We start from the raw sequence: 26,039 nt of genomic DNA, 5'->3' as shown, positions 1-26,039 counted from the left end.
TAGATTTTTATAATAAACAATTTTAAAGTGTTCAGGCTTTTTTTTTTAATATTAGGGTGTTTATTTGCATGTTTTTAATCTGAAGGCTACAAGTTTTCTGATTAAACTTTTCCAGCTCCTGAAATGATCACTCATACTTTGGAATCCTGCAAATATCTAAACAACCAGTTGATGGCAGCAGAGAAATCTAGCATTATTCCTGCCCTCTGGTGATCATCAGCCAGATACAGAGGGGCTCCACCGTTGCAGAATTATTTATTTAGAAATATATACAGTGATACCTTGTCTTACAAACTTAATTGGTTCCGGGACGAGGTTCTTAAGGTGAAAAGTTTGTAAGATGAAACAAAGTTTCCCATAGGAATCAATGGAAAAGTGATTAATGCGTGCAAGCCCAAAATTCACCCCTTTATGCCAGCCAAAGCACCCGTTTTTGCGCTGCTGGGATTCCCATGAGACTCCCCTCCATGGGAAACCCCACCTCCGGACTTCCATTGCCAGCGAAGCCTCATTTTTGCGATGCTGGGATTTTCCTGCTGGGATTCCCCTGCAGCATCACAAAAACATGGAAGTCCGGAGGTGGGGTTTCCCATGGAGGGGAGCCTCAGGGGAATCCCAGCAGCGCAAAAACGGGTGCTTTGCTGGCAACGGAAGTCCAGAGGCGGGGCATCCCAGTGACGGCAGTGGGTTTGTAAGGTGAAAATAGTTTGTAAGAAGAGGCAAAAAAATCTTAAACCCTGGGTTTGTATCTCGAAAAGTTTGTATGATGAGGCGTTTGTAAGATGAGGTATCACTGTACTGTAGTTTAGAAAATGTGAATATGAACATTTAAATGTGTTATTAAAGTGCATCTACCAGTTTAAGAAACTAATATGACTTTTAAAATTTAGCATGATAAAGTATATGTTTACCATATGATTCCATTCTGTTTAGGAAAACAATATAATTTTATACAAATATCAAATCTATAATTAAAAAAAGAAATTAAGCGAGAAAACAATACAAAACAGCAATGGAAACCAGTATAGTGCAAGAAGAAAAAAAAGAATTGGGACTGTCATGTAACTTCAGTGCAAAACTAAGGGAAAAGGGCTCTCTTGCTAGTGAACAATTCATTTTCCACGGGATATGGTTTTGTACAGTAAATTTAAGAAGGTTCACTAGAAACTAAACAGATCTTTTTAATAATAAACAGATAAATTATTTCAATTCATACCCTCAAAACGCTATAGATCACTGCACACCAAGACAACTAGACACAAGAACAGTTTTCCCCCAAATGCCATCTTTCTGCTAAACAAATAATTCCCTCACCACTGTCAAACTATTCACTAGGGCTGCATTACTATTACTACCAGTCTTTTCATCATTCCTATTACCCATCTCCTCCCACTTATGACTGTAACTTGTTGCTTGTATCCTTACGATTTATATTGATTGCTCCCTAATTGCTTATTTGTACCCTATGACAATCATTAAGTGTTGTACCTCATGATTCTTGTCAAATGTATTTTTTCTTTTATGTACACTGGGATCATATGAACTGTTATGTCTTGTTAGGCTGTTTTTAAAGCCGATCGCTGATTGGCTAAGGCGCGGCAAGTCAAAAAGACTTGCTGCCCAAAACAAATAACTGTCAAAGATTTCCCGCTATTCTCTATTGGAGACTGTGAACTGAGCTGAACACTTCTGATCGTTCTCTGCTAATAAAAGAGCTGTTATTAGCCCATGGGCTCCAGTCTCCTGATTTAACAGTGGCGATGAGGGTGCCCGACCTCCGCGTTCCCGATGGCCTCCTCCATGGCACAGGCACCGGCCTTCTTCAAACCCGATCAAGATACTTGGACAGCCTACATGTCCAAATCCAGATTGAACAAATTCACATTGGCAACCTCCAAGACACATCCGATGACAGGAAGCATGCTATCTTCCTGAACTATTGTGGCCCCGCGATCTACAGCCTCTCAGCCACACTAGTCGACCCTGACACCGTGGAGACCGTCGCCTGGTCAGCACTCCAAGAGAATCTGGCTACCCATTTCCAGCCCACCACCCCTGCTCGTGTCAGCCGGAACCAATTCGCACACATGCGGCAGGCTGTCGGGGAATCTATCAATGACTTCTGAGCCCTTCTATCAAAATGCAAGTTCAAAGACCCAGAGGACCGCCTCACCAATCGCCTCGTCTTCGGCATGAGCAACATAACCTTACAGAAAAAATACCTCATAGACGAGGACGCCACCCTCCGAGACATCCTAAAAGCTGCCAAAGCCGCAGAAATCTCAGATGCCTCCGTCTCCGAAATAAAACGAGCGACCTCCTCCACCAACCACCTTCCAGATGACACCGAAAGCCACTTGGACTCCCTCAACGAAAGACAACTCGACTCTCCCTCCGAGGATGACTCGATCTTTTGCCTACTGCCGCCGACTACTGGCCAAATGCAACGGCTGCAATGGCAACCACTCCAGTGTGTGATGCCCCTTCAGAGATTCTTACTGCCTCCGCTGCCAAAAGAAAGGACACATCACCGAAGCCTGCCGAGCAGCCCTCTCTGGAGATTTTCCTCAACCCAACACGCGCCTGCCGATGATGTCTCCAAGCGCCAAACCTTCCTTCAACCGCGCCAACTTCAAACCAGCCACAGGACCCAGAACTGTCAACCGCAGAGGTAACAATTATTAACTTATATCCATTAACATTGACTATAACTCTTTATTGACACAAGGCAAACTTTTTACCTCTTTGTTTATTAACAGTAAGCCTTGCAAAATGGAAATAGACATTGAACTGAGTTGAACTCTTCTGATCGTTCTCTGCTAATAAAAGAGCTGTTATTAGCCTGTGGTCTCCAGTCTCCTGATTTAACATGAACCAAAGACAAATTCCTTGTGTGTCCAATCACACTTGGCCAATAAAGAATTCTATTCTATTATATTCCATTCCATTCCGTTCTATTCTGTTCTGTTCCATTTCATTTCATTTCATTCCACTCCACTCCACTCCATTCTATTCTATCTACAGAAGGATGACAAAATAGCCAGGTGCGATGTGGCACCTTCACAATCTTTTTAACTGCAGATCCATAACTAACCTAACCAAATGATCAATTGTCTCCAAAGTATATGTCACAAACATAGGCAGAAGGCTAATCTGCAACTACTGTATTAGGTATGTTTGCCATTATAGATTCTTTAATTTTTTATAATCCTGTTAATCTATATGAATGACATATTCTGATGTCAGCTCAGCTCTTCAGTAGCCAGCATCCAGCAATGTCCATATGATTGGGGGCATTAATGGGCTTTTAAAAAATGTTTTGTAAACAGTCCATTTTATATGTGTGGCTGCATTGGGCACTGTGACCATTGATGTTCTTAGAATTCTGTCATGTCCGAAAGTACCCATAATAGATTTGTAGAGAAAAGTTTGGGGAGCTAGTTGACCAACTTTTTTCTTTTGAATTTTTCCTTGGAATAGTAGCTTGCTGGAGAGCAGGTGTGGGAGGGGGATGCTGGATTCTAAACCTCAAACCTCCAAGATATAGACAGGAATCTAACTCCAGGGTTAATCTAGGTAAAGCTGGTATCTAAATAGAATGACACTGGGGACCATTTTTATCTTCTATATACTTAACTAAAACATTTACTGTAAAATTAGGAAAAATGAAAAAATATACGTTCACACTTTGAGTTATTTATAAAAATTATAAGGCAAAATGTAAATAAGTACATAAATCATTTTTCAGGCATATTTGCCTTCCCACATTGGCTTTATCCAATTATAATTTGTTCCCACATGGCCTATTTTCTTTCTTTAAACTTAACACCCTGTGACTTTTTTTTGCTATTTTATGCTCTTAATAAACTGTCATTACTATTTTAAACTGATGTTTTTGGTAGCATTTGCATGACCACATCATATATATCACCATTTTAATGTCAATGTGGTTTCTATGGGTGCAACTGCTTGAATATCATGGCCAAGCCTCTTCCCTTTTATGCAGAAATGAGGTTTTTCTTGCAGATGATCATAGCAATCATTGTTAATTCATACAGGTTTGTTCCCATTTTTTAAAAATTTACCTCCATAAAATATTCCAATCCTCAGCTATCAATATATGACACAAAGTCTATACTGTATTGATATTTCGTTCTAATCTAATTCGTTGCACGTTTCTAAGTGGATGCTTTAATTAGAAAAATATTTGCACGTTTTACTCTTCAAAAAGTTTTATTTTCCTCTTCCCCACCTTTACTCCATTTGCTATACACAATGCGTAAATAATAACCTGCATAGTACAGAATTGAATATCCATCTATAAAAATGCCCTGATTGCCAGTGTAGTCAGAATTGCAATGGCAGGAGAGGATATTCTGAAGAGGAGTAGTAGGGGTGCAATCCTTATTCCTTCCTCCTCTTTCTTCCCTTTTCCCTCAAACCTCTTTCTTGGTTTCCCAATCTCAGTTTTTCAAAGTCTGTAATACAATTATTAACTTGTATTGACTACAAAGCCATTGTCCATACGGACAAGTAACTGACAAGTAAGCGATTGATTAAAATTAAACTAAAATTGTAAACTTTTTTCATACACTCATTCTATCAATAAACTGTATACAGTATTTTTCTTTAAAAAAGGCAGATGATCTAAAATGATGCTGAAACTTTTTATTCTATTTTAAAAAATAAAATACATGAACAACATATAGTTTTGCTCCTGTTGGTGTGCATTTCTTGTCATAGCTGATATTACTCTTTAGTCCATTGCTCCAAATTATGCTGAAAGGGGAAGAAAAAGAAGAAAGTAAATGAGCAATAAAGTAAAAATAGTGACAAATAATATAAATCAATTGAAAATTCTTCCAGATGTAGGAATCAATGCCAATCAAAAGGCATAGAGCAGTAAGTCTGCCTTTCCTCTCTTTGTCGTTATCGAAAGAGAAAAGATTGGAGAAGTGAGAAAACCAGGTATGGTGTTAATCAAAGACAAATTCAATGTCTACAAATAAAGCAAGTCCAAGCCCATCTAGAAATACCCAAAGAATTTACACATGATTTATCACAGGCAGTCAATTGTCTGTCTATTCCTTTATCCATTCATGTATCACTACGATCTAAGACTTGTGGTGAAAGAATGTAATAGTTTTATTTTATTGTTTTCCTTTTTTTTGTATACATCATAAGCTTTGTTTTTTTAAAAGACTTTCAATTAAAAAAATCTTTTTTTAAAAAAAGGGTAATAGTTTTGATCAGATCAAGGGTCTTTTCAGTTCAGTATTTTACTTCTTGCAATGGCCAACCAAAATCATTTTAGTACCTGGGATGCTATGAAGAACATGAAGATGCATCTCTCTCCAAATTGTCCTCTTGCACTTGATATATTAAAGAGTGCTGCCTTGGTTGTAAGGTAGCCCTGCCTCTTCGATACGCTGATGATACCCAGTTGTACATCTCCACCCCATGTCCAGTCAACGAAGCAGTGGAAGTGATGCGCCGGTGCCTGGAGGCTGTTAGGGTCTGGATGGGTGTCAACAAACTTAAACTCAACCCAGATAAGACTGAGTGGCTGTGGGTTCTGCCTCCCAAGGACAATTCCATCTGTCCGTCCATCACCCTAGGGGGTGGAATTATTGACCCCTTCAGAGAGGGTCCGCAACTTGGGCATCCTCCTCAATCCACAGCTTACATTAGAGCACCATCTTTCACCTGTGGCGAGGGCGGCGTTTGCCCAGGTTTGCCTGGTGCACCAGTTACGGTCCTATCTGGACCAGGAGTCACTGCTCACAGTCACTCATGCCCTCATCACCTTGAGGTTCGACTCAGTTCTCTACATGGGGCTACCTTTGAAAAGTGTTAGGAAACTTCAGATTGTGCAAACTGCAGCTGCGAGAGCAATCATGGGCTTCCCCAGGTATGTCCATGTCACACCAACACTCTTCAGTCTGCATTGGTTGCCGATCAGTTTCCGGTCACAATTCAAAGTGTTGGTTATGACCTATAAAGCCCTTCATGGCATCGGACCAGAATATTTCCAAGACCACCTCCTGCCCCACGAATCCCAGTGACTGGTTAGGTTCCACAGAGTTGGCCTTCTCTGGGTCCCGTCGACTAAACAATGTTGTCTGGTGGGACCCAGGGGAAGAGCCTTCTCTGTGGCGGCCCCGACCCTCTGGAACCAGCTCCGCCCGGAGATTAGGATTGCCCCCACCCTCCTTGCCTTTTGCAAACTTCTTAAAACTCACCTCTGCCATCAGGCATGGGGGAATTGAGACATTTCCCCCAGGCTTATATAGTTTTATGTATGGTATGCTTGCGTTGAATGGTTTTAAATTAATGGGTTTTTAGATATTAAATATTAGATTTGTTTATTGTATACTGTTTTATTATTGTTGTGAGCTGCCCCGAGTCTGTGGAGAGGGGCGGCATACAAACAAACAAACAAATAAACAAACAAACAAACAAACAAATAACTCTTAAGAGACTCCAATACCCTTTTAAAGCCATCCAAGTAAATAATCAGCATAGATTATGGTAATTTATTTAACAGATTAATCATGTGTTAATTAAGATGAAGTATAATGTCTATAGCCCATACTGATAATATGTATTGCAGCAAAATATTTGAGTTGTGAAACTGAAGGACTAATCCTTGGTTATTCTCCAGCAGTTATAAATGGAAATATTTCAAAATGCATGTCATTCATGAACTAAATCTTTGTCACTCTGATTGAATTTTGAATATTTGTATTGGTCTTCTAGTCTGCTTTAGAACTCTTGCTAATATTTTATTGGCACGTTTTAAGAAATGGAATGAAAACAGTTGCAATAACAAAAGAAACCATTCAAAATTATATTTAATATGCAGCATATTTTTAGAGTTATTTTCCTTGGGGACTAAATACAGAATAACATGAAAAAATCTTGAATACAAATGCCTTGAAAGCAGGCTTCAAACTCCTCTACAGAGCCCATCAGCATCCTTCGACAGAAGGATGTTAGCATTCCTGGAGAAGCGCCTAGCCAGAAGATGCTAATACATTTCTATAAATCTAGTCATTGCTGATTGTAAACTGTGCAATACACTTTAATCGGCTGTTATTTAGTCAATAAACCACAGTTAATGGGTAATCCTGCTCTATGAACTCCGTTTGTTTTAGGATCCCATCCTTTACAGATATTTAAGCCTTTGAGCCTTTTTTACACTATTTAGAAACATAGAAACATAGAAGACTGACGGCAGAAAAAGACCTCATGATCCATCTAGTCTGCCCTTATACTATTTTCTGTATTTTATCTTAGGATGGATATATGTTTATCCCAGGCATGTTTAAATTCAGTTACTGTGGATTTATCAACCACATCCACTGGAAGTTTGTTCCAAGGATCTACTGCTCTTTCAGTGAAATAATATTTTCTCATGTTGCTTTTGATCTTTCCCCCAACTAACTTCAAATTGTGTCCCCTTGTTCTTGTGTTCACTTTCCTATTAAAAACACTTCCCTCCTGGACCTTATTTAACCCTTTAACATATTTAAATGTTTTGATCATGTCCCTCCTTTTCCTTCTGTCCTCCAGACTATACAGATTGAGTTCATTAAGTCTTTCCTGATACGTTTTATGCTTAAGACCTTCCACCATTCTTGTAGCCCATCTTTGGACCCGTTCAATTTTGTCAATATCTTTTTGTAGGTGAGGTCTCCAGAACTGAACACAGTATTCCAAATGTGGCCTCACCAGCACTCTATATAGCGGGATCATAATCTCCCTCTTCCTGCTTGTTATACCTCTAGCTATGCAGCCAAGCATCCTACTTGCTTTCCTTACCGCCTGACTGCACTGTTCACCCATTTTGAGACTGTCAGAAATCACTACCCCTAAATCCATCTCTTCTGAAGTTTTTGCTAACACAGAACTGCCAATGCAATACTCAGATTGAGGATTCCTTTTCCCCAAGTGCATTATTTTACATTTGGAAACATTAAACTGCAGTTTCCATTGCTTTGACCATTTATCTAGTAAAGCTAAATCATTAACTATATTACAGATGCCTCCAGGAATATCAACCCTATTGCACATTTTAGAGTCATCGGCAAATAGGCAAACCTTCCCTACGAAACCTTCCCCTATGTCACTCACAAACATATTAAAAAGAATAGGACCCAGAACAGACCCTTGTGGCACACCGCTTGTAACCTGTCTCTGCTCAGAATACTCGCCATTAACAATAACTCTCTGATGTCTACGCTTCAGCCAGCTGCAAATCCATTGAACTATCCAGAGATTAAGTCCAATCTTCACTAATTTATCTATCAGCTCTTTATGTGGAACCGTATCAAAGGCTTTGCTGAAGTCCAGATAGGCAATATCCACAGCATTGGATTTATTTATTTACTTACTTACTTAATTACTAACTTAATTTATTTATACTTATAGAGTGCCCAACTCCTTCCTGCCTCTGGGCAGTGTACAACATATTAAAGCAGTAGAGAATAATCTAAAACCCATTTAAAAAACATTCATCCTTTAGTGGCCGGATCAAGGTGGTGTTAAATTTATCCACGGCCCGAGGCCTGCAGGCAAAGACAGGTCTTAACGGCCTTTAGGAAGGCCAGTATGATGGGGACAACATGGACCTTAGGTGGCAGGCAGCTGGTTATTTTCTAGCTTCACCCAGCCATCCCTGAAGAAAAATAATACCTGTCTTCATTAGTGTTATTATATTGACACAATTATGGTTGGATGATTTTATAAGTGAATAGGGGAAAAATGGTTTTCAGGGAAAATGGTTAAGGGTATTATATTAGAATGCTTTCCTTTTTAATTGCAGTATATTTGCTAGATAGTTAACAATTTAAAAATGCATGCAAACTGGTATGAAATGTATTTCCCCCCCCCCAAAAAAAGATCATATAAATGAGATAAACACAGAAACATAAACAGAAGCAATTGCGACTAGTTTAAAATCAACTTATATATACTTGATTATAACTATAACTATTAACAACTTATAATCTACTCTTATGAGGTTAATCATCTTTAGAGTGGGGAGCACTTTAAAATGTTGGGATCTTCTGGTCTTCTGGAATGTTGTGGATGCTGTCCTAAATTGGCTGCTATGGATCATTAGAAGCTATCATATTGTGGTACTCAGGTACAAAATACCCAAGTTCTCTACCTCTTCATTTTATTCTTAGCTTTTTATTTTATTTTTATTTTTTTGGGCAGATGAGCTCATTTCAAAACAAAAGATTCTTTTTAAAAAAATCTATGCACCTTCTAATTTCTTGTATGTTAAAGTTCCATCCCAATTTCATTTCAGGAATCTAAACTATCATGCATCACATTCCTTCCCCCCTTTACTTTTTCTCAGAATAACAGCTGGGTGGATGAGGGAGGCAGGTGAGAGAGGGGAGGTATGACCCCCTCTAAAGCAACTTTTGATTGTGATATTTTCCTATACCGTACATGTTTAAAATCACATTATTTCAACTTGGGAAATGTCCAAATGGGGTTAGAAGAAGCAGATGGCAGTCCAGGCTAGAGAAGAGATATTGAGCCGCTCCGAGTCTACGGAGAGGGGCGGCATACAAATCTAATAAATCTAATAAATCTAATAATAATAATAATAATAATAATAATAATAATAATAATAATAATTATTATTATTATTATTATTATTATTATTATTATTATTATAGTAAACTCAGCCATATTTACTGCTGGATCCTGATTCCTGGGTATTTTCCTTGCTAGCTGATCATTGGAAAGGAGATGGCAACCAAACCAGAGGAAGGAAACCGATCACTTTGATTATAATTAGAATCACACTTACAAAATAGAAGAAACACTTCAGAATAGAGATGGTAGAGGGGCTGGCAAGGGGGATGGAAATTGATATTCTGGCTTTGTTTATACAAACATGGAAACAGGACATCAACTCAGCAGGTAGGAAATTTCCTAAATAATATTGGTTTGGATGAATGAATAGACTAACCATGTAAAGACATGTTCCTATATTTTAGTATTCATTAACAGTTTACATGAAAAATATCATATACTATAGAGCAGTGATGGTGAACCTATGGCACGTGTGCCACAGGTGGCACGTGGAGCCATATCTGCTGGCATGCGAGCCCCAGCCATAGCTCAGCTCCAATGTACATGTGTGTGCCAGCCAGCTGATTTTTGGTTCACACAGAGGCTCTGGGAGGGCATTTTTGGCTTCCAGACAGCCTCTTGGGGGACAGGAGGGATTTTTTTCCACTCCCAGCTACAGGAAAACCTTTGGAGCCTGGGGAGGGCAAAATACGAGCCTATTGGGCCCACTAGAAATTGGGAAACAGTCAATTTCTGGCCTCCAGAGAGCCTCCAGGGGAATGGGGGAAGCTGTTTTCGCCCTCCCCAGGCATTGAATTATGGGTGTGGGCACTCATGCATGCGTGATAGCATGCACGCATGCTCCTTCGGTACCTGAAGAAAAAAAGGTTCACCATCACTGCTATAGAGCAGTGTTTCTCAACCTTGGCAACTTGAAGATATCTGGACTTCAACTCCCAGAATTTCCCAGCCAGCAGGTTGGGAAACACTGCTATAGAGTAATGTTATACTGTACTGTACTTAGATTGTTATAGAGGGGCAAAACATCTTTAAGAAACCACAAAAATATGTTTACACAACTTTTTAGGTGACAATTCTGAACAAGCCAAAAACAAGTGCTTGGCCCATACAGATGCCCTGCATTTGTTAGAATTACACACAGCATTTAATTTATTAAATGATTAAGTGCCTATCGTCCCCTGTCCAATTATCTTTCCTTATCTCATATATCATATATATTCTCTCCTTATCTATATATCTATCTATATATCTATAATATATAGATATATAGTAAAGGAAAGGGTGTGGCTAGCTGATGAGGCCAGAACAAGGCCGAAATGGGACCATCCTAGTCTCCCTTAATTTTAAAAAAATTCCAGCTAAAAACATTTAACACATACAGAATATAGTTGTCGGCTATAAAATATATTAACTGCCTTGTAGTGGTCCTGGGTTGGGCCTAGAGGCAAAAAAAGGAGCTGTGACGTTCCTTAAAATATACCAGGGTGATCCGACATAAAAAAACATATACCCCCTCCCTGGTACAGAGCTGGAAGGGTTCTGATCTGATAGCTCTAATTGCTAGTTCTCTGCTTTACAAGGCAGAGTTCACCAGATCGAATCCCAGTAAAGGAAAGGGTGTGGCTAGCTGATGAGGCCAGAACAAGGCCGAAATGGGACCATCCTAGTCTCCCTTAATTTTAAAAAAATTCCAGCTAAATTTTAAAAAAATTCCAGCTAAAAACATTTAACATATATATATGTTAAACGTCGCCAGAAATTTCCAAATCCTACACGGGAAGAAACCCGAATATACCAAAACCGTCATATATATATATATATATATATATATATATATATATATATATATATATATATATATACATACATACATACATACATACATACATACATATATATATATATATATATATATATAATATATATTCTCTCCATATCTCGGGAAGAAACCCAAATATACCAAAACCGTCATATTATATATATATATATATATATATATATATATATATATATATATATATATATATATATATATCATATATATTCTCTCCATATCTCTTATATCATATATATTCTCTTCTTTTTTACTTTCTATCTTTATATATAGTACTTAATGTATATTCTCTTCCATATGTATTGTATATTGGACAAAGAATAAATAAATAAAATAAATAAATAAATTTCATACTCTACCTTCATGGGCTGTTGCTTTAGCACACGGAATACACTTTCGCATCCGAGGAGTTATGACTACAATCAGAACTATCAGGCCTCCAATACCAGCAGCCACCACACCAATGATTGTGCCAATGGATTCTTCTATATCAAGCCAACCTAAGGGGAAATTCATGCCCCAGTCAACACAAGAGAGTCCACATGGTAAAATGTTGATACTATGAATGTTTCTGTGGGATCATTTTACTGAGGCTATCACTACCGGAACTTGGTTACAAATTGAAAGTATCGTTCTGTTTGAGCTTTGATGTTTATTCATATATAGAAGTTAATGTATCCTGCAAGGACTGACCTACAATATCCAATTAGGAGAGTCCAAAGTGAACCCACGGTTAATGCTTTCATTAGTATTTGTTACCACCTTTTTTCCTCCTTGTCAACTAAAAAAGAAGAAAAGAGCAATGCTAAAGGAAAGAAAATGGCTGCCCCTTTTTATTTATTTTTATTTTATTATTTTTATTAGTTGGACTTGTATGCCGCCCCTCTCCGAAGACTCGGGGCGGCTCACAACAAGCAAAACAGTCACAACAATCCAATTAATTAAAATATTTAACCATTTAAGAAAAACCCCATGTAATAACAAACACACACACAAGCATACCATATATAAATTAACGTGCCCAGAGGAGATGTTTAGTTTCCCCATGCCTGACGGCAAAGGTGGGTCTTAAGGAGTTTTCGGAAGGCAGGAAGAGTAGGGGCAGTTCTAATCTCCGGGGGGAGTTGGTTCCAGAGAGCCGGTGCCGCCACAGAGAAGGCTCTTCCCCTGGGACCCGCCAACCGGCATTGTTTAGTTGACGGGACCTGGAGAAGGCCCACTCTGTGGGACCTAATCGGTCGCTGGGATTCGTGCGGCAGGAGGCGGTCTCGGAGATATTCTGGTCCGATGCCATGAAGGGCTTTAAAGGTCATAACCAACACTTTTTACCAATTGAAACAAAAACAGGTCTTTCTCTTAGCTTCCTTACAAGGTTACTGTAGAGGAAAAATAGGAGGAGGTATGCTTCCTTAGCATACTTAGCATGAAAAGTAGGGTATGTAGTCAATCAATAAATAAAACCAATTTAAATCCAGCAACTGGTGGTCAACTTTAAAAGGCCTAAGCCATCTGAGGCCTAGGGATATGAAGCATATCGTTGTAACCCCAAAGACACCAACTGGCACCAAAATGTCTTCTTAAAATAGTACTTAATTGTTTAATGGTTGATTAGAAAACACACAACAGCAAACAGAAATGTAGATGGGGATATCATTTAAATAAAATAACTTGGCTTCCACTATCGTATATACAGAAAAATAATGACTGTTCATCCAAAATAATCTCAGAGTAAGGTGCCAAAGGAAATAGACAGACCCTGAGTACTTATTTGTTGATTTTTTATTTATTTATTTAGTTAGTTAGTTAGTCCAATACACAATAAATTTATTTATTCTGTCAAATATACAATAATACACAATGAAGGTAACAGAGGACACCTTCGAGGAAATAGAATTAGAGAAAGAATAGAAGAGAGAATATAGGATAAAATAAATAAATTATAAATATTGTACTTCTAGAATAAAATAACACATTCTTTAGTTAGCTACTTAACTGAAACAAATCTGGGTAAATTCAGTTTCTTTCCTAAACACAGATTCCTTCTTACAATCTAACTCTTTCCTGACTATTTAACCTCAAAGGTGGGAATCATTGTTCCTTGAAAATTTAGCCATCTAGTCCTTAAAACTTCCTTATTATTGTAAGAAAGGTCTACTTTGGATTGCCATAGAAGTCCAGTTAGAAGTTTTAATTAGTGTAGAATATGGCTGCCCATGCAATCATTAGGACTACCTGATATAGCCATGTAATATAATATTGCAGAAAGGCCTTTGGCTATTAGATTCTGTGTGTAGCTCAAGGTACTTATGAAAGGCCTAATCATCTCCAAACGTTTTTCTCCAAATAAAACCTTGACTTTCAGGAAGTAGTTGAAAGCCTAGATCAGTGATGGCGAACATATGGCATGGGTGCCACCGGTGGCATGCGGAGCCATATCTACTGGCACATCCGCCACTGCCCTAGGTTAGCTCCAATGTGCATGTGTGTGCCGGCCACCTGATTTTTGGCTCACATAGAGGCTCTGGAAGGGCGTTTTTGGCTTCCGGAGAGCCTCCGGAGGGATGGGGGAAGGCGTTTTTACCCACCCTCCAGCTCCAGGAAGCCTTTGGAGCCTGGGGAGGGAGAAACATGAGCCTTTTGGGCCCACCAGAAGTTGCGAAACAGGCCATTTCCAGTCCTCCAGAGTGCCTCCAAGGGATAGGGGAAGCTGTTTTCGCCCTCCCCAGGCATTGAATTATATGGCACTTGCACATGCACGATAGCATGCACACATGCTCTTTTGGCACCTGAGGAAAAAAAGGTTCCCCATCACTGGTCTAGATCTTTCAAACCACTTTCAGGAAGGAATATCAAATACTGTATGCAAATTATGTGATTGTGCTATAATATAGATATAATTTATTGACTTTTATTACAGATATATTTATAATACAGATATTTTGTTAAAACATTTGAGTTGTTGACAATTTTGTATTTGTTATGTTGATTTTCTTTTTGCTGAAAGCTACTTAAGTAGGATGCTTGGCTGCATAGCTAGAGGTATAACAAGCAGGAAGAGGGAGATTGTGATCCCCTTATATAGAGCGCTGGTGAGACCACATTTGGAATACTATGTTTAGTTCTGGAGACCTCACCTACAAAAAGATATTGACAAAATTGAACGGGTCCAAAGACGGGCTACAAGAATGGTGGAAGGTCTTAAGCATAAAACGTATCAGGAAAGACTTAATGAACTCAATCTGTATAGTCTGGAGGACAGAAGGAAAAGGGGGGACATGATCGAAACATTTAAATATGTTAAAGGGTTAAATAAGGTTCAGGAGGGAAGTGTTTTTAATAGGAAAGTGAACACAAGAACAAGGGGACACAATCTGAAGTTAGTTGGGGGAATGATCAAAGGCAACATGAGAAAATATTATTTTACTGAAAGAGTAGTAGATCCTTGGAACAAACTTCCAGCAGACGTGGTTGGTAAATCCACAGTAACTGAATTTAAACATGCCTGGGATAAACATATATCCATTGTAAGATAAAATACACGAAATAGTATAAGGGCAGACTAGATGGACCATGAGGTATTTTTCTGCCGTCAGTCTTCTATGTTTCTATGTTAGAGTTAATAGTATAAGGCTGTATAGTATAAAAGTGAAGGAGAGAAGCTTGCTTGACTAGTGGTTATTGTTACAATGTGTAACATTTATTTATATTTTTGAGCACTGAAACGTGTTACTAATTTAACAATTGCAGAGATTCACTTAACAAATGTGGCGAAAAAAGTTGTAAAATGGGGCAAAACTCACTTAAACTCAGCAATTTAAATTTTGGGCTCAGTTGTGATCCTAAGTTGTAATTAAAGATAAGACAGGAAATAATTAATTAAGAAAGTAAACATATTGTTCATGTAATAAAAAGAAACAACATTCTTTTGGTTATAAATAAATCTTTTTTTAAAATAGAATTTATTAAATTATATACATATATAAAAGACACACATAAACAGATTATTGTGCTCATAGTTTGTGAGTACGGTTATAACTTTTCTGTTAAAGAACAATACAACATATAATTCCATCCCACTCCCATCTTTATTATGTGAGACAAGTAAGAAAAATCATATTTAGAATTGTGTGTCTCCCTGCCTTCAATGGGTGCCATCTCACAAGTTGAATCTATAACAGAGAGTTTTGAAATTTTAATCTATTTTGCGTTTAGATATACAGTGAACCCTCGATCATCGCGAGGGTTCCGTTCCAGGACCCCAAGCGATGATCGATTTTTCGCGAAGTAGCGGTGCGGAAGTAAAAACACCATCTGCGCGTGCGCAGATGGTGTTTTTACTTCCACTGCCGCCCGCCCTTCGCCCGCCCACCCCGTTGCTCGCGCCTGGGGTGCGCGCGCGCTTGGGGACACCCTAGGTGGGAAGCGGAGTTGGGGTGGGCGCGCGCTTGGGGACACCCTAGGTGGGAAGCGGAGTTGGGGTGTCCCGAAGCTCGCGCGCGCCGCCCGCCGCCCACGCTGTTGCCGGCTCCGCTTCCCAGCTGGGAAGCGGAGGTAGGGTGTCCCGAAGCTCGCGCGCGCCGCCCGCCGCCCACGCTGTTGCCGGCTCCGCTTCCCAGCTGGGAAGCAGAGTTGGGGTGTCCCGAAGCTCGCGCGCGCCGCCCGCCCACCCACGCTGTTGCCGGCTCCGCTTCCCAGCTGGGAAGCGGAGTTGGGGTGTCCCGAAGCTCGCGCGCGCCGCCCGCCCGCCCACGCTGTTGCCGGCTCCGCTTCCCAGCTGGGAAGCGGAGTTGGGGTGTCCCCAAGCGCGCCGCCGCTGGGGTCTTACCGGGGAAAGAGGGGGAAGACCCAGGGAAGCCTCTGCCCGGCGGGGAAACTCCACCATCTACGCATGCGTGGAAGGGCACGCATGCGCAGATGGTGGAGTTTACTTCCGGGTTGAAAACTAGCGATATAGCCCTTTCGCGATGCTTGAGGACGCGAAACTCGAGGGTTCACATAGCAGACATTACAATATTACACATGCTTCTCCTAGCCAGCTACTAACCTTGTCAGATCTTTTCAATAGTGGCAAGCAATCACCTTATCTTGATCAGAAGCCCCAATCTTTTTGGAAAGTATCAACTGTCTCATAAACACCACAATCTTACACTACAAGATTACTGCCAAATCTTTACCACATCAGAAGTCTTTTTTTCATTGTTTGGCTACACAACTGACAAACTAACCTTGGATTAGTCATTTAAATTTGTAGACATATTCTACTGTATCAACCTTTTGATCCCAAATCAGAATTAAAACTGGGACACTTCTACTGATTGTAATTCCATGATCTCTGTGAACTCCAGCTATGGTAAACAGACCTGGTTGCAAAAACCCAGTTCAGAACTTGGCAGCAAAGCAGTTAGTTTTTACAATGCTTCACTTGTCATCTAATTGTCACAAGACTTTTGCAGTTCACCTCTATTAGCCCTACTGATAGAATATAACTTTAATTAGACGTCATCTTTCTCTTGAAGTCATAGAATCATAGAATTGGAAGGGAACTCCAGGGTCATCAGGTCCAACCCCCTGCTCAATGCAGAATTCACTAAACCATCCCAGAAAGATGACTGTCCAGTCTCTGTTTGAAGACCTCCAGTGAAGGCAAGCTCACCACCTCCTATGGAAAACTGTTCCACCGATTTATCACCCTTACCGTTAGTGTTGGTTAAGCCCTTCATGGCATTGGACCAGAATATCTCCGGGACCACCTTCTGCCGCACGAATCCCAGCGACCGGTTAGGCCCCACAGAGTTGGCCTTCTCCGGGTCCCATCGACTAAGCAATGTCGTTTGGTGGGACCCAGGAGAAGAGCCTTCTCTGTTGCAGCCCCGGCCCTCTGGAACCAGCTCCCCCCAGATATCAGAGTTGCCCCCACCCTCCTTGCCTTTCGCAAGCTCCGTAAAAAACCCCTCTGTCGTCAGGCATGGGGGAATTGAAATTTCACTTCCCCCTAGGCTTGTAGAAGTTATACATGGTATGCTTGTATGTATGAGTGGTTCTTTAAATTGAGGTTTTTTAGATTATTTTTTAATATTAGATTTGTTTTCATTGTCTTTTCATTGTTGTTAGCCGCCCCGAGTCTTCGGAGAGGGGCAAGATACAAATCTAATAAATAAATAAATAAATAAATAAATGAATGAATGAATGAATGAATGAACGAATAAACAAACAAACAAACAAACAAATAACGTTTTTCTGATATCTAATCTAAATCTACTCCCTTGCAGTTTCATTCCATTGTTTCTAGTGCTTCCATGTGCTAATGAGAACAATGCTGATCCCTCTGCTCCGTGACAGCCCTTCAGATATTTGTAGACAAGTATTAGGTCTCCTCTCAGTCTTGTCCTTTGCAGGCTAAACATCCCTAGATCCTTTAACCGTTCCTCATAGGACATGGTTTCCAGAGCACTCATCATCCTTGTAACTTTCCTTTGAACTTGCTCTAGTTTATCAATGTCTTTTTTAAATTGCGGCCCCCAGAACTGAATATAGTATTCCAAGTGTGGTGATCTACCAATACAGTAGTCCCTCACCTATCACTGGTGTTACGTTCCAGACCTGGCCGCGATAGGTGAAATCCGCGATGGGGAATTTATCGACTGATAGTACTTATTTAAGTATTTATATTGTAATTGTTTGTAAGTTTTCATTGTTTTAAGTGTTTATAAACCCTTCCCATACAGTATTTATTTTAGATACAGTATTTAAATACAGTATTTACAATTTTAGATTATTATTTTTTTTGAAAAACCTGCCGATCGAGTTCGGCGGGCTGTTTAAATCTGCCGATCGACTTCCTCAGAAACCCGCGATGAAGTGAAGCTGCAGTAGGTGAAGCGCGGTATAGCGAGGGACTACTGTACACCCAGGTCCTTCTCACCTGTGCTGCTGCTCAGACATATGAGGACCCAGATTGTGGGGGCAATAGCCTTGCTCTGTTAAAAAAAGTGCTATTGCTAACATGTTGTAAGCCGCCCTGAGTCTAAGGAGAAGGGCGGCATAAAAATCGAATGAATGAATGAATGAATGAATGAATGAATAAATAAATAAATAAATAAATATTCTTCCCATTCTATATGTACTGTTTTCATTATTTTTGCCCAGATGTAGGATCTTGCATTTCTCTCTGTTAAATACCATTCTATTAGTTTCATCCCATTGTTCAAGTCTTCCAATATAGATATTTTAATGGAAAAATTAATTTCAAAATTAAAGTTAATGACCACTAATTTGAAAAGGGACAGGTTTTAAAATATTACATCTACCTAAGTTTTCAGATGTACCAGTTTCCAGGGGATTCCATACCTCAGAAAATGAGGTGTTGCAGAATTTATTTATTTATTATTTATTTATTTTATTCGACTTCTATACTGCCCAATCCAAAAGGACTCGGGGCGGTTTACAACAATTTAAAATATATATATACAATACAATAAAAAAGAAGTCAAATGTAAATATCTAAAACTATAAACCCTAGTTAAAAACCCACAACTCAGATAATACAATCAACACACATGCATACCATTCAATATAATTTGGCCATGACAGATGTCAATTTCATGGCCCCGAGATCTGCCGGCAAAGCTAAGTCTTCGCAGCCTTTTGGAAGGCCAGTAGGGTGGGAGCAGTATGGACATTGGGGGGGCGGAGTTGGTTCCATAGAGCTGGGGCACCACATAGAAGGCCTTCCTGTGTGGCCCTGCCAACCTGCATTGCTTAGTTGACGGGACTTGGAGGAGGCCAATCCTGTGGGATCTTGTTAGTCTCCCACAGAGAGCTACCACCAAGAAGACCTAACACCCAAGCCCTGTCCCCTTATCCAGTGGTGAAATCTAATTTTTTTTTTTACTACCAGTTCTGTGGGCATGGCTTGATGGCCATGGTGTGGCTTGGCGGGCTTGGCAGGGGGAAAATACTACAAAATCTCCATTCCCACCCCATTTCAGGGGAAGGATACTGCAAAATCTCCACTCTCAATCCCACTCCTCATACCTCGCTGCAGCCAGTAAGGGCCCATAGAGTCAGCCTTCTCCAGGTCCCGTCTGCAAAATAATGTTGGTTGGTGGGACCTTGGGAAAGAGCCTTCTCTGTGGTGGCTCCAACCCTACCGGCTGGAAAGCCATGAAGACCTGGCAGGCCTGGAATTAGGATTGAATGTTAGTACATATGGTTTTTTATATAGTAGTTTTTGTACTGTAGATTTCATCGATGTTTTTTTAATTGCTCTTTTTATCAGTATTATATTTTAAATTGTTGTTAGCCGCTCAGTCTGCTTCAGAGTGAGCGGCATATAAATGCAACAAACAAACTCTGGGGCTGGCCAGAGGTGGTATTTGTCAGTTCTACAAACTACTCAAAATTTCCACTACAGATTTCCTGAACTACTCAAAATTTCTGCTATTGGTTCTCCAGAACCTTTCAGAACCTGCTGGGTTTCACCCTTGCCTTTTTCTCGTGTGATTTGAGGATTCTTTTTTCAAGAACTCCAAATCTTTTCAGAAGGGACGATGGTCCTACAAATACCTAGAAACCAAGACATTTAGGGCATTAAAGATAAAAACTGGTCCTCTTAATTTTACCTAGAACAAATCGGTAGCCAGCACAATGACCATAACATTAGTTATATGATCAAATCTGCTACCAGCAGGCAGGATTCTGCACTGTGAAGTACAGTAGTCCCTCACCTATCGCTGGTGTTACATTCCAGACCCGGCCGCGATAGGTGAAATCCGCGATGGGGAATTTATAAGTACTGATAGTACTTATTTAAGAATTTATATTGTAATTGTTTGGTAAGTTTTCATTATTTTAAGTGTTTATAAACCCTTCCCACACAGTATTTATTTTAGATACAGTATTTAAATATAGTATTTACAATTTTAGATTTTTTTTTTTTAAAAAAAACTGCCGATCAAGTTCGGCAGGCTGTTTAAATCTGCCGATCGACTTCCTCAGAAACCCGCGAACCAGAGAAGATCCACGAATGATTTTTCTCATTAATATTTCTTGAAAACCCGCGATGAAGTGAAGCCGCAGTAGGTGAAGCGCGGTATAGCGAGGGACTACTATAACTGAACCTTTGTTTATATCTTCAGAGGTAACACAAAGTAGAGCTTACATGGTTTTGGTTTTTGCGTTTGCATTGCTCTCTTGCTTATTTATTGTAAAGCCTTAAAAATAAATAAATAAATATTACCCAAATTTGCTGTTATTTTCTATTATGATAATCTAGTCGTCTACCAGATCTTTGTAGCCCAGATCTATAGTCCGAGTACAATGGCTAGATTTACACATTGTGATTTATTTTATATGGTTTAAGTTATGTGCTCTGTATTGTGCATTGTAATTTGTAAACCGTATTTTATGGTTCAATGAACTTTGCAAACCTAGCCTATTTTTAAAAAAACATAATTAAACATGTATTATGTATTTAAAAAACATAATTAAACATGTAATATTTATATTAATGGGTTTTTAATCATTTTTAGTATTTATTGGATTATTATTGTACATTGTTTTATTATTGTTGTTAGCCGCCCCGAGTCTCCGGAGAGGGGCGGCATACAAATCCAATAAATAAATAAATAAATTCTCAGACTATGATCTTTAAAGCCAAGGAAAGGCTTTTGTTAGGCCATCGTTGTATCAGAAGGAGGAGGAGATCACTATAATTTCTTTAACAGATAGTCTATTTGCAACTACTTCTAGAAAATCTCTGAAGACATTAAAAAACAAGCAGAACAAAATATTACCTAGTACTCTCTGGATTCTAAGCTTTGTGCCATCGCCGGTCACCACATCACCATCGGAAAGAATCACTTGGCAGTAATAAGTGCCATGATCACTGGCTGTTACTTTTAATATAGTCAGTGAAGCATCACCTTCCGATAAATTCCCAGGCATGAAAATTCTAGTGCTGTTTTCCGGGGCAGTGACATTATTTTCTATGACATCCTTCTGTCCTTTCCCGTCCCGCTTATACCACTTCACTGTGAGGTTATTCAAAGATGATCCGTGGGGACTGTGATACTGGCATCCAAAGACCACTCTTTCACCCTCCCTGGCTTTCTCTTTTTCTGGAGTCTGAGACAGAAATGGTTGCCATGGTTCAGGAGTCATTGTCTTCATCCAAAACTCTGTAGGGTGGAGAGAGGAATTGCTTGAAGTAGCCGCATTCTCCTGTGTGGCATTAGAAACACCAGCATAAAGCACTGCAAAGGTAGAAAGACAGATCAACAATTTTGGACTCTTTCCGATATGTAACAATAGTCTGGGATAGTCTTTCTCAAACTGGCACACCCCTATATAGGATTCCCATAATTTCCAGTCAACAAAACAGTGTGTTTCTGATGGAGGTTTCTGTAAAGGGGGGGGGACTTATTATAAAGATTAGGTGTTCAATGCATTTTCTCCTTCAGAATAGCTATGCTGGCTGGAGATACTTAGGAGTTGAAGTCCACAAAGCTGTTAAGTTTGGGGACTCCTGATTTACATTATACAGTATATGTTTGTGAAAGAAGTATACAGTAGTACCTCTAGATACGAGCTGCTCCACATGCGAGTATTCCAAGATACAAGCCACGAGGGGAGAGAAATTTCTGTTCCAGACCCGAGCTCAAATTCAGGATATGAGCCGAGCGTCCACTAGATGGCGCAAGAATCCTTGCTTTTGGTTATCTCGGAGGGGAAAAACAAAGTCTAAAGCCATTTGTTCCATATACGAGTTGCTCGACATACAAGCTCTCTTCTGGAACGAATTATACTCGTATCTAGAGGTACTACTGTATTTGAAACGTAAATCTAACTTATATTTTTCAGGATTTCACAGAAAAAATCCATCCACTCAGAGCATTTGCAGACAACCAGTATTGGGTTGCTACCAGAACAATGGGGGATGCTGCACTGATAGCAGAAATGGAGCTGTGCGCACAGCTCTGGGTGATCAGTGTGTGGGCATGTGCATCAGAGAGAGATTTGGCTTTTATGCATGCACAGGAAGCAAAATCTCATGAGAGGACATGTGCGCGTATGAGATTTTGGCAATTTTTTGGCAATTTCTTGCTTCCACGCCTGCATAGTGTTGTGGTTAGCTTCAGGCCAGCTCCTTTGGCTGCTGATTTTGATGCAAAGGAGTGGGAACCATCTTTTCACAGAAGACCCGTCTTGTTGGAGGACGAATCAGGAGAGGCAGGGAGGGAAATGGGGCAGGAAGGGACTGGAGAGACAGAGAGGAGAATGGAGTCAGCCAGATCTCCAGCCAGAGTTTCATCTGAATCAGAAGGGGATAAGTTAATGAATAATCCCATTCTTAATGTTTGGGTCCAGAGAATGCTGGGAAGACAAGAGCAGCTGCGCAAATGCAGAAACAGATTATAGGTCACAGGTGATAAGAATTAATGACACTAAAGCAACCTTGAAAAAGGGGAGGGTTGCAGAGAGCTGTGTGGGAGTCTATCATTCAGTTTTGAAGAAAGTTTATTGAATTGTGGTTTCGTGTTTGCTGTGGATTTCTGGACATTGTGACATTTAAGCTGTGAGTTATTTCTGGCTGACGTAAACCTGAAAGGCTTCTGCACTGACTGGAGTAATTAACTCTGACCTATTGAACTCTTAAACTAACATTGCTCTGAAACTCTGTGGTCTGCAGTTTTCTGAATATAAAGAACAACCCTTGCTTTATTTTTACAAGCCTGCATGTGTGTGTGTTTGATTAATTACTTCGTTCTTGGGTGGCCCACGACCAGGCAGAACACATAGAAGCAAAAAAATCACAAAAATCCCACACGTCCGTACGTCTTCTCGCAAGATTTGCTTCCTGCTCATGCAGAAAGAGCTGCATGCCTATCAGCAGTGTACTGGCGGTAACTTGGAACACCGCCTGCAGACAACCAACCATATTGTTATCCCATACTTTTGCCTACACAATTTAAATGAAGCCAAATTTGATGAAGGCAATTGAAGTAAGCACACTTTTTCATGGGGCATTTGAAGTAGCATCCATCCACTCCTAACCAGTAGATAATTATCCTGAGATAACATTTGTTGCCCATTTGCTGATTCCTCTCCTTCCTGGGCATACTAATCTCAGATTATAGTCTTCTTAGTTACTGGGTTCTAGATATATTTCACCAATCCCTAGAGAAGCTGAAGGCTGTGATTAATTTCAACATAATGTTGCCACTCCCCCCCCCCCCCATTTGGAAAGGCTACTATTTGCACCACAACAACTTTTTAAATTGGTTCCACGCAAAGAGGTTAATCAAAAGCGCGGGGGATCATTTATGCAACTCTATGTAACCTGCTAGTAAGATTTGTTCTGAACTACCCATAGTACTTTTATTTTTGTCTGTCTCTTGCAAATTCAAAGTTTGGATGTGGAGGAAAGTAGGAGTAATGTGGCAGGAAGGAGAAATTGCATGGTCTGGAAAAAAAAATGCTTAAAATAGTTTTTTTCCCAAATGCCTCTTGTGGAAAATTTTAACAGAATGAAATAAGAAATAACACATTTAGCTGATGGATCTTATGACTTAAGCATTTTTAAATAGCATAACAAGACATTCAAATTTAATCAAAGCAACACCATTATCCTGAATATTAAACTGTGGCATGACTCAGCACAAATGTATTTAAATTATGACAATCTTGCCAGGACGTGCGTGCCCGCCTGCTGGTCATCCGGAGCTGCAAGTGCATCCAACCGGTAGCGACAGTAAGTAGGAACCCCTATCTGGCTCCTAGACAACCTGTGCCCTGCTAAGTCATCAGATACACAATATAGTGGTACCTCTACTTAAGAACGCCTCTACTTAAGAACTTTTCTAGATAGGAACCGGGTGTTCAAGATTTTTTTGCCTCTTCTCAAGAACCATTTTCTACTTAAAAACCCGAGCCCAGAAAAATTTCCCAGGAAATTTCAGAGCAGCACGAAGGCCCAGCCAGTTTCCTGCCATTCCCCCTTTAATCCCGGTTATCTCAGGCTTTTCTAGGCTGCCAGAGGAGCCTTTTGGTGGGACTTAAGGAGGCTTTGGTAGTCCAGAGTGAACAAAGCATTTTCCTTTCTCTGGGCACTTGGAGAGGGAATAAACCTCTGCCACTGCCCAGAGAAAAGAAAAGCTCCCAGGCTGCCCAGAGAGAACGGAGTATTTTCCTTTCTCTGGGTGCTTGGAGAGGGAATAAACCACTTCACTGTGGCGACTCCCTCACACTGTCTTCCATGCACCTGGCATGAGTTTGCCTCCCGGAGCATCTGGGTGTGTAAAGGCAAAAGGGGGTGCTTCGCTCCGGCCAAATCAACTCGGCTTAAGCCAAACCAAGGAGTCACCACAGTGAAGGAAAGGCAGCGGCTACAAAGTGAACAAGTGAGAGAAGAGGGAAGCCCTTCAGCATGGGAAGGAAGAGGAAGCAGATAGCAGCAGCAGCCACCTTTCGGTCAAAGGAGTGGGAGGTTTCCTACTCTCGCCCGCATTGGTTTCTCTCTCTGGCGCAGTGTTTGGGAGGAAGACTCGCGCTGGGTGTATGGGAGGTGCATGCTCCTCCTCGCCGCCACAGAGTCCCTCTTTCTTTTCTTAAGCCTTAACGTTTTGGATTTTTTTGATTCACCTCACCTCACCTTCTTCCTTCGGCAGCAACTGTCCTCCTCCTCCTCTTCCTCCTCCTCCTCCCACCCAAATTCCGAGCTTTTATTTCTTTCCTAAAGGGTTTGCACACATTATTTGCTTTTATATTGATTCCTATGGGAAAAATTGCTTCTGCTTACAAATTTTTTTACATAAGAACCTGGTCACGGAATGAATTAAGTTCTTAAGTAGAGATACCACTGTATTTCCTTACTTAAACAGAGAAACAGAATGATCAGGACAGGCAAAAAAGCAGTGGGAGCAGGAATGACTTCCAACTTTCAGTCAGTTTCCAGACTGTGTTTGCTTGGGGGAAGGTGGGAGGGAGCATCAGAAATCTTCCTCCCACCCTCATACATACTGTTTCTACAGATATAAGTGATGTCTGAGCATTAGTATGTGTTGTACTGATGTACTGTGATGTCCGAGCATTAGTATGTTTTGCTGTGTGAATGGTAATAAATTATTTCAAATCTTATAAGAGCTTTTAAAAGATTTTTGGTATATTAATTGGATTTTTAGATATGTATATGGTATATTGTTTTTGACATGTTGTGAGATGTCCCGAGTTCTCGGAGAGGGGTGGCATACAAATCAAATCAAATCAAATCAAATCAAATCAAGTCAAGTCAAGACAAGTCAAGTCAAGACAAATAAAATAAAATAAAATAAAATAATAAAATAAATAAAATAAACAAATTAATAAACAAATAAATAAATGTATTTTAATTATGCCCTTCTAATCTTTAAATCAATGCCAGGTCTAATTATGTTGCAATATCAGAACTTGTTGGAAGAGTGTGCATATATTTGTGAGTGTTTAGCATTGGAGGAAGCTTGTGATTCACATCTGTGATATCATATTGCAGCTCATTCTCTTGGGGCTTCATCATAAAGGTCACAATGCAGGATTGGCTTTTAATATTGCA

At 40.0% G+C, this 26,039-nt stretch overlaps 1 gene segment (V, D, J or C); it reads right to left on the bottom strand.

Annotated features, from left to right (window-relative positions):
- Positions 1 to 4,695: 4,695 nt before the first annotated feature.
- Positions 4,696 to 26,039, bottom strand: part of LOC139167265 (Ig kappa chain V-V region HP 91A3-like) — a 31,183-nt gene continuing 9,839 nt past the window's right edge. The window contains 3 exon segments of the V gene segment in view: positions 4,696 to 4,779; positions 11,812 to 11,952; positions 21,247 to 21,705. Coding sequence covers positions 4,775 to 4,779; positions 11,812 to 11,952; positions 21,247 to 21,622 — 522 coding nt within the window.

Source organism: Erythrolamprus reginae, chromosome 4 (assembly GCF_031021105.1).
Source record: "Erythrolamprus reginae isolate rEryReg1 chromosome 4, rEryReg1.hap1, whole genome shotgun sequence".
NCBI classification, from domain to species: domain Eukaryota; kingdom Metazoa; phylum Chordata; class Lepidosauria; order Squamata; family Dipsadidae; genus Erythrolamprus; species Erythrolamprus reginae.
This window is presented reverse-complemented; position numbering and strand designations above follow the sequence as displayed.